Source organism: Eucyclogobius newberryi, unplaced genomic scaffold, assembly GCF_026437365.1.
Source record: "Eucyclogobius newberryi isolate DKJ021-1_F unplaced genomic scaffold, fEucNew1.0.hap1 SCAF_20, whole genome shotgun sequence".
NCBI classification, from domain to species: domain Eukaryota; kingdom Metazoa; phylum Chordata; class Actinopteri; order Gobiiformes; family Gobiidae; genus Eucyclogobius; species Eucyclogobius newberryi.
In genome coordinates, this window is record NW_027315835.1 from 6,410,792 (window position 1) to 6,420,649 (window position 9,858).

Sequence of the window (9,858 nt, forward strand, 5' to 3'; positions counted from 1 at the left end):
AAGTCGGCGTTTACACGTGATGTCGGCGTTTACACGTGATGTCGGCGTTTACACGTGATGTCGGCGTTTACACGTGATGTCCGCGTTTACACGTGAAGTCGGCGTTTACACGTGATGTCTGCGTTTACACGTGAAGTCGGCGTTTACACGTGATGTCCGCGTTTACACGTGAAGTCGGCGTTTACACGTGATGTCTGCGTTTACACTCCCTTGGCTCTGTTTACGCGTCGGGGCCAGCGTGATGGCCGCCGCTTCCTCCGTGTTTGTGCAGATTAAATGTTAGCGCGCTGCAGAGAGCCAGATGCAGTCGCTTCAGAACCCAATATAGACTCGCTTCAAGGAGCCATAAATCTGGAGTCACTGGAAACCGAACACATGGCTCCGTCAGTAGCATTTTTACCGAGCTAACCGCGACCCGAGACGCCGACCCCACCAGACCGGGCCCCAGATCGGGTTCACAGGACGTGACTGGAGGTGTAACAAAACTGGATGATGCGAAAGTCTGATACTGAGTAATACTGGGCCCCAACTAACCATCGTTTAGCTAATCGATAGCTCATGTTAGGAAAAGGGCCCGTTGCGAAGAGGGCCCATCGGGGAAAGGGCCCATCGCGAAACGGGCCCATCGGGAAAAGGGCCCATCGCAAAACGGGCCCTATTGTGAACTACTTTACTTTATCAACCTTTTTTTTTTTTACTTTAACTTAACTTTTTAACTTTAATTTTTAACTTAACCTTCCCCTTTTTTTGCTTTACTTATTTACTTCACTTTTTTTTCAACTTCATTATTTGTTTATTGCGTGATGTATTTATTCGTGTTAATGTCTTCGCGGTCAGCACCGGGACTTTGTTTCTCACTGATGACAAAACGAGAGATCACGTTCTCAACAACACTTGAGAGAACAGAATGTAAACACAAGAACCAGCCCCCCCCCCCCCCCCCCTCCCCCTGTCCCCTCCCCCCTGTCCCCCCTGTCCTGTGCAGTTGTTCTTCTAACGCTCCACTTCTGAACCCTGAATGTCTGCTCCGCACGTCGCCCTCGTCCACACGGGGCAAAGTGCAGCCGCCGCGGTTAAATTTAGCCCGTTTTGACCCGAGAGGGGGCGTGTTTTGAACCGCACCCGAGTCTTCTACGGACCCCACATTTCTCACAGATGTAGGAAACGTTCACCGCGGTCTCGAGTGCTCTGGAACGCGCGAGCGAGAGAAACGGTGAGACGCGTGAGGATATTTGTAGGAGTAACAAGCTTGTGGTTCAGGTCGCTTTTGAAGACCAGACGCCAATGGGAGGTGTTGGGGGCCAATGGGAGGTGTTGGGGGGGGACAATAGGGGTCGTTTGGGGACAATGGGAGGCGTTGGGGGCCAATGGGAGGCGTTGGGGGGCCAATGGGAGGCATTGGGGGGGAAATGGGAGGCATTGGGGGCGAAATGGGAGGCGTTGGGGGGACAATGGGAGGCGTTGGGGGGACAATGGGAGGCGTTGGGGGGCCAATGGGAGGCGTTGGGGGGACAATGGGAGGCGTTGGGGGGACAATGGGAGGCGATGGGTAATAATTATTATTAAAATATAATGCAGTTAAGTATGTAGATTTTTGCTATAATTTTTTTTTTTAAATCACAGAATAGCTCATTTTTTTAGGTTTATACTTTCACTTCCTGTTTGTAATTGATGACATCACACTAGGAAATTACCCAGCAAACACTGGGCCAAAACTCATCTAATATTACTTTGTTTTTTTATTTGAAAATGTGTTTTTGGGTGTAAATTCTGCATAAACTTTGACTGGAACGAGTGGTGTGATGTCACTTCCTGTATGAGTGTCCCTGGTGTGATGTCACTTCCTGTCATTTTTTGTAGCAGATTTTTCAACTTTTCTCCACAAATACCTGCTCGATTAGTGTAAAACTATAATTTATATATACGACAGGTATAAACACAACAAATAAAGTCAGAATTAGACAATCGTATAAACCTGTCACGGCCCTTTAACACAGGGCTGTCCAAAAGCAGAACTTTAGACTCAAAATATTCATATAAGTATTTTAACCACTTTATGAATAAACATCAGCAGCAGGTTTTATCCCATGACAGACTGAGGTTAGTTTATAACGAACATAACTTGTAAATAATGATTAAACAGTTTCACAAGTTCATTTATTTAAATCTATTGTTCTTTTCTAAAAAACACTTCCTGCTTCTGAGGAAACATTTACTGTTCGTTCTGTTTGACTGACGCAACTCAAACACTTCCTGATCATGTGACTCTGTGGTTTCAAGTGTGAGGCAACAAAACACAACTGAGACCAAATATGATCTGCCCGAGATAGATTGTCCCCCCCCCCCGAGATAGACACTCCCCCCGAGATAGACAACCAACCCCCCCCCGAGATAGACACCCAACTGGTATTTATGTATTTATTTATTTGTCTATGGGAGTTTTTTATTTGTAGGAGATCTTCTACTGAAAGTGTTTTTCAGACTTCCTATAAGTGATCTGTTCTTCTGTATCTACCTCTGTATCTACCTGCGTTGCACCAATGAAATTTCCCCATGTGGGACAATAAAGGAATATCTTATCTTATCTTAACCCCCCCCGAGATAGACACCCAACCCGAGATAGACCCCCAACCCGGGCCGAGATAGACCCCCAACCCGGGCCGAGATAGACCCCCAACCCGGGCCGAGATAGACCCCCAACCCGGGCCGAGATAGACCCCCAACCCGGGCCGAGATAGACCCCCAACCCGGGCCGAGATAGACCCGTCTTGGACTGGAGGAGGACCAAACCAAGTCTACGTCTGGACTGAACCGAGTGTGAACGTGGTCAAAGAAACATTTAAGGGACAAATTCTACACGATGTCGAGTAGCATCTGCTAATATCAAACATTACACAGATACATAATAACACATCATCACATAAACATGATTAGAAGAGTAAAGCTATGGAGCCTCTGAGAGTCTAGAGAGGCACAGACATGCAGCGATTAGAGCTTTAGAAGAGAGTGGGGGGAAAAGCAGGAGGCGGCGGTGGAAAATGATGGAAACTGCAGGTTTTGGAGACGATCTGTTCTGGGTTAGAAAAGAGGGGGGAAAAAAGAATAAGTATAAATCCAAAACGTACCCGAGCCGCCTGATTCACAACACGGTACGTTCGAGGCGACGCCGTTTCCACGCCCGGCTGAAGACGCCAGACGACAGACGTTAGACACAAAAGACAACAGAAAACACACGGAACAGAACATTTCAACAGTCATAGGGGATCGGGGGGGTCACAGTCTCCAGCGTTTGTGACGAGAAACGGCGCAATTACACGATTATTCGCCGTCACGGTTGAGAATAGCCGCGATTCACTTTTCGTGGCGGTTTGACTTCTCAAAAACATATTCAGAAAAACGATTGTGCTACGCTCCCTTTTCACCCCCTGTTGTTGCCTTTGCGCCGGGTTTAAAACAACAGAGCGACTGTGACGCAGACGGCCATTTTGTGTCGAGTTTTGGGCTTTGAATGAGCCGTTGTTTGCAGCTTCTCTGACCAAAGGAGTGAAAGGATCTGGTTCTTTCCACACTTTGTTCCACCGTGTCCCATCGTTAACGAAACAAGAGGACTTCCTTTTATATTTTTGTACGCCAACACGCAGACGCGATCAGTAAAAGGGCCACGCATTGTTGGAAATGATTGCGATCAAGATATTATACTGCAATATTTGAATATACTGTTCATTTTATCAGTCAAACTTTGTCAGAAATCGAGGTTAATTTAGATCGAATGAGGAAAATTGTGAATAAAATCAAGCGTTTTTTGAACATTTATCCTTTTATTATTATTATCGCGATATTGATTTTTTTGTTGCATTAGACAATATTGCGATATTTTTGCTACACATTTGCGCCGTTCTTGATGAAACGCCGCACTCACGACTACAAAAAGACAATTATTTTTCCTCTTTTTTGTTACCGCGACGTTTTTAAATCACAAAAGTATTCATTCTCACCATTATTCTGTTTTTGTACATTTTTGTCACGATTTGAGCAGCAGATATTGGGGAAAAAGCGACTTCTTTGAGACAGAAACAAACTATTTAAGTATTTTTTGTGATAATATGTGTGTTTTTTAAAAGATATTGTCCAGGAAAAAGGATAATTCTGCTTTTTCCGTGGCATAAAGCAGCTTAATATCGCCGTTTATTCAACATATCAGACTGTAAAGTGTGTTATTGTGGACGATAAAGAACACAACTCGCCACTTTGACATAGTTTTGCGTGATATTGTGCAGCCGTGGAGCGATCTGAAGGACGAGGACAAAGTGTTCCCTTTTACGGAAACACAAGACCTCTTTTCTTTTCTTTCTTTCTTTCTTTTCTTTTTTCTTTCCCTCTGTGAAATCCCTGACTTGGCAACGTGGCCGTGGCTCTGATTACGAGCCAAACACGAGCCACTTTTCCTGTAAAAATAAAAAAACAGCAGGACGCGGCTGCCGAACGCTTCCAGGGACTTTCTTAGTTGGTATTTGTCACATTTTGCTGCATCTAAACGCGATTTTCTGATGAAACGACGACGTATTTTGATTTATTCTGCAAGTCTTTAGGACTCTGAGGCGCATTATTCGCTCCACACGCACAGGGATTGCAAGATTACCACCAATCACTCCCTTCTTTTCATTAAAGGGCACTGTACTAGAGTTATACTGCGTTAAAGGACAAATATTACGCATTATTTGTGTCGTTATCAGCCTTTGAACATGCTTTTAAGCACCTTTACTTTGGCATTTCATGTTTTAGAACTGATAAAAACAACAATAGAACGTTGCCGCAGCTTTGGGGAACGCGAGAGTAACTGCGCTTCGGCTCCATCAACTGGCTGCAGAGGGAATTACACGATTAGGTTTGCAAATGGAGCCGTTTTTCAGACTTCTTGGTTTAAGAAACGCAGTTGTCCTGATCGTTATTAGACGGGAGACATTCTCAGGATGAGTCTGGAGATGATTTCTGGAGTTAAAAACAGCAGAAGAGTCTCAGAGCCGCGTCACAGGTAGAATATGACATCACAGATCGAGGAGATTCAGAACGGAGTGTTTCTGAGGCTCGGAGGGGAGAGGACTTTATCAAACTGTGACAGAAGCTGAACGTGACTCCAGCCGAGTTTGTGACGAGGGAAACTGATCGAAACGCGAGCGCTTTTCACAATTTTCAGGGACCACTGCGATGCTAACAATAACCAGCATGCTAACGGCGCGCCCTTTCTGGTTCTCGGACGATAAGACGCACTTTGCAAAAGCGCAACGACGTGGACAAAAGTCAGGTAAATCCACTTTAATGTGCGTAAACGGAGCTCAGATTCGTGGCAAAATGGAGCCTTTGTAAAGTCGACAAGTCAAACCATTATTTCTGTCGCACACGGAGGTTTTTAAACGCATTAGCGCAATATTAAGGTATAAAAATGCTGCCTGAAGGCGTCTAAATTGAGAATATTTTCAAATAAAAGCGAATCGTTGATAGAAATCCTAAAGTCGCGTCTTCTTTTTGGACATTTTGACACAATCGTCTTTGTTCCGACGTGTTTTACAGTCTGTACAGTCCAGTTAATGCCTCAAACATCGACCGATCGCTTTAGAAGTCGCTCACCTTGAACTGGAAGTCGTGTTTGGGCAGCGAGCCGGACAGCGAGCCGCCGGACAGCTGCCGGGCGTAGACCTGGTTCTTCAGGTAGTCGCAGATGTCGCGGGCCGAGTCGTGGAAGAGCGGCATGATGACCGTGTCGTCGTCGTCCTCGTCGGTGAACGAGCAGGACCTGAGCGCCGCCCTCCTGACCGGCGGCCGCTTGGCGCTGCCGTCGTCCTCCATCGCAAACATCAGCTCGTCCTCCATTGTGAGTCTGCTGGAGGGCGAGAAGATTCAGATTCAGTCGACCGAAATGTGGAGTTTGTAGTGAAAATGCTACAAAAAGTGTGAATTAGAAGTAAAATTTAAAAAGGTTATGTCGTAAAACGGTCAAATAAAGTGATATTTCTGCACTTTTAATACATTTTGACAGACATTTTACATTTGTCTGACAATTGAAACCTCGACTCACACGTTTAAAGACACGTTTTAACACATTTCGGTTGGATTTGCATAATATCGTCTCGGGGAAACTCCAAAAAAATATCGAGACATTCATTTTTGTCAATATCGCCCAGCCGAATATTGAATATTGAATGCAACCAGCAGCAAAAGTACACTTAGCCTTTATGATTATTACTGTTTGGGATCAGGACGGGAGTCAAAATCGAGAGCCAAACGTTAGCATCGCAACAACAGATCTGGCTTTTTAAATGCAAACGGAATTCAGACTTTTTCTCTTTTTCAAACATCGAGAGAGAGAGAGAGAGAATGTGCAGGTGAGCGACGGAGAGGGAGAAACGGAGGGAAAACCACGGCCTTTCCTCGTCTCCCTTTGCAGCCCACGTATTATGCAACAAGACGCTGGCGAGAAACGGGCGCAGAATGTTCCACTACTCTTATTAATTATTACTGTAATTAACGAGAAATATGATGAGTAAATCTGAAATAACCAGAGGAAGATCCGTTTGTGTTTAAAACCTCGACTTATTAAACTCATTTGGTTTGCAAGGTTTAACCATCAACATGTTTTTCCCTGGGACAGTTTTTGCAATTCAAATATTATGCAGGTCAAACGAGTTAAAGGACTGTAAAAGTAAGTTAAAGTCATTCAATTAAAACTAAAGCTTTTTAATAACACAGAAGGCCATGTTAGAATGCACAATTATTAATTATTCTGAACTTAATTTGCTCTAATTATTTTTTGATGAACTCCCTTATTTATTTATTTTAATTATTATTAACATTAAGTTTTTAATATTACCGGTAAATTTTATTTATTTTGTGTTGATGTTGCTCGGTTTTTTGTTGTTGCTCTAATAAAAAATAGTAAAAAAATACAAATAAACAAATAAATTCAAACTAAAACATGCTGCTATTTAAATGTTAGAATGCACGAGGTAATACGTCTGTAAAAGTTGATATAATTAATTTAGTTTTGGACTATTGGGCCTCAGAATTCCCGCCCTGGACACAGTGGATGGACCTTTAGAACATATGAACCGATGATTAAGAACTGGATTATTGTCAAAAACAAACACACAAAGAAAAAATAACCTGAGAACTTAAAAATACACAAATTAAAAATAAAATAAAAAAATGGCCAAATTGGAAAATTATTAATTATTCTGAACTTAATTTACTCCAATTATTTTTCTTTTTTGATGCCACTCCCTTATTATTATTATTTAAAATTATTATTGTTATTGTTTATATTTCATTTACCGGCAATGTATTTTAATTTCATTTGAATTATTAAATTTGATTTATTTACTTTCTGCTGATGTTGCTGTTTTTGTTCTATGTTCTAATAAAGAAATTGCAAAAAAGTCATACAATTTAAACGAAAACATGATGCTATTTAAGTGTTATAATGCACGAGGCAATAGTCCGGTAAAGTACGTTAAAATCACTTTAAATTAAAACGTGTTGCTATGACGTTATAACGCTATAACGACATTAGGAGTTTGACTGTTTCCAGGTCATTAAAAAGTGAAGATTGCACATTGGACACGTCAAAATAACAACTTCCTCATGCAAAAGATTAAAATGGCGACTGTAAAAACAAATTAAAAGTGCGTGCGTTTGTTTTGATGGAGTGAATACGATGGAACGACAGTGTTGTCACAGCTAAACGGCTCAAAATACAAAGCCAGACGCACATTATGTCGTTGGTTCATTTTAAAATCTAAAAATATGATGAAAAAACATGATTATTTAGCGTGACAGACCAAATAAACTAAACTATTGACCATTAAGATGACACCAGAACACATCATTCCTAAACCTGACTTTATTTACAGTCGTTACTATATGTTCATGGTAAGTTAAGTCTTAAGTGCTCATGCTTTGTTATTATGTAGATAAAACGTGAATAAAGCGACGCAAAAAGATAAAAAGAACAAACTACAAATGGCTTTAGAGAGTTTGCAAACAACATACGTTCTATATTCTGTGATGGAAAACAGAAAAAACAAGTGGAACATGTTGTGATTTCCCTGGAGAAACTGGGATTAAACCTCAGAATATCACAAAAATATGATAAATCCATGTGGAAAAGCCTCAGACACGTGCGAGTGACACATTTCACACTGCATTTTACATTATTTGTTCATTTTGACAGGAGATTATGACGTACACGTTGCAGATTTGAGGTTTTACTGCACAAATACTTGCACACAGTCATTTTTCATGTACTCTACAGACATATGTCACACTTACGACTTGTTTATACTTTATTAAAAACGCCAAAAGCAACTTTAAGGCTCGAGGCTTGAGCAGAAAAGCAGATTGACTGACATTTCTACACCTGGAAATCCACTAAACGTTGCTTGATTTCAATAACAATGACACAAACCCATCGACAAACACATTTTTATGCGGGTTGATCATTAAAAACACATTCACTTCCGCCTTTGATCGTGACGCATTTAATACTTTAAACGCAGCACGCGAGTTAAAACGTGTTTAAACGTGCATTCCATGATCTGCAACGCACAAGTGACAGTCGCAGCACAGTGTGTATCTGCGGCCTATAATAACGTGTACTTTTGTATAACGCGCGTGTTTCTCTCCCACAACAGACGCAATCACAGCTTTAATGGGTTTATTTCGTTTTCTTTTTCCCGCAGTGGAATGCGTTTTCCCGTGTGTCGCGCCGCAGCTGCCGCGCGTCATGTCTGCACAACAGCACATGGCACCGACGCCGCGCGGCTGCAGAGCGCGCGCGCGCGCGCGTGTGCTTCGCAATGCGCTGCATACGGGAAACACCTCGCACGTTACAGCGGCGCAAACACGGCGCACGTCGCGTTTGCGGACGGGTCTCGTGCGGGCGCAAAAGACAAACGCGTCGGGTCGCGTGCGGGCGCAAAAGACGAGCCCCCCCACAGATCAAAGGCTTCACACCTACTTGCGACTGCTGCGGACGCGAAGCGGAGCGGAGACGGAGCGGCAGAGACGCGGGGGAGGAAGACGTGTCCCAGGCGCGTGTCCCGGGTCCGTGTGCGGGCTCGACGTGTCCGAGGGGACGTGTTGTGCACAGGGCTGAGGTTTGTCCGCGCGTGAAGGAGCGTCAGGAGCGTCAGAGGAGGAGGAGGTGCGATCACGTGCCTGCTGCTCTGCTTGTTGTTGTTGTTGTTGTTGTCCTTGTCCTTGTTTGGCCCTAGCTCCGTTGGGTCCACACGGCTCCGGTCCCGCCTCAGTCTCGGCGGCGCGGCGCGGGTCGGTCCCGTTGCGGGGTCGGTGCGGGTCCGGCTGCGCCCCGAGGGTCCGACATCCTCCACTGCGCTCAGCCCGCGCGGCACGTACGCCATCGCAGAGCGCCCCCTGGTGGAGGCTCCGGGTCACAGGGGGGAGGGGACAGGGGACAGGGGGGCGGCGTAAGGACACAGCAGAAGTACACACACAGCAGAAGTACACGCAGCAGAAGTACACGCACAGCAGAAGTACACGCACAGCAGAAGTACACGCAGCAGAAGTACACACACAGCAGAAGTACACGCACAGCAGAAGTACACACACAGCAGAAGTACACGCAGCAGAAGTACACGCAGCAGAAGTACACGCAGCAGAAGTACACGCAGCAGAAGTACACGCACAGCAGAAGTACACGCAGCAGAAGTACACGCACAGCAGAAGTACACGCACAGCAGAAGTACACGCAGCAGAAGTACACGCACAGCAGAAGTACACGCACAGCAGAAGTACACGCACAGCAGAAGTACACACACAGCAGAAGTACACACAGCAGAAGTACAC

The 9,858-nt window shown here is 44.3% G+C and overlaps 1 protein-coding gene across 8 annotated transcripts in view; it reads right to left on the minus strand.

The window, feature by feature from the left end:
- Window positions 1-9,376, minus strand: part of eef2k (eukaryotic elongation factor 2 kinase) — a 33,981-nt gene extending 24,605 nt beyond the window's left edge. For 4 of the 8 annotated variants that reach the window (XM_072455730.1, XM_072455732.1, XM_072455729.1 and 1 more), the window contains exons 1-3: window positions 9,011-9,375; window positions 5,626-5,878; window positions 3,126-3,182 (exon numbers count right to left, since the gene is read on the minus strand). In XM_072455730.1, coding sequence (XP_072311831.1) covers window positions 3,126-3,182; window positions 5,626-5,868 — 300 coding nt within the window. In that variant the 5' untranslated portion in view covers window positions 5,869-5,878; window positions 9,011-9,375. Of the gene's footprint in view, window positions 1-3,125; window positions 3,183-5,625; window positions 5,879-9,010 lie in introns of all 8 variants that reach the window. The other 4 variants (XM_072455727.1, XM_072455724.1, XM_072455726.1 and 1 more) reach the window with 3 other exon arrangements.
- Window positions 9,377-9,858: the final 482 nt, after the last annotated feature.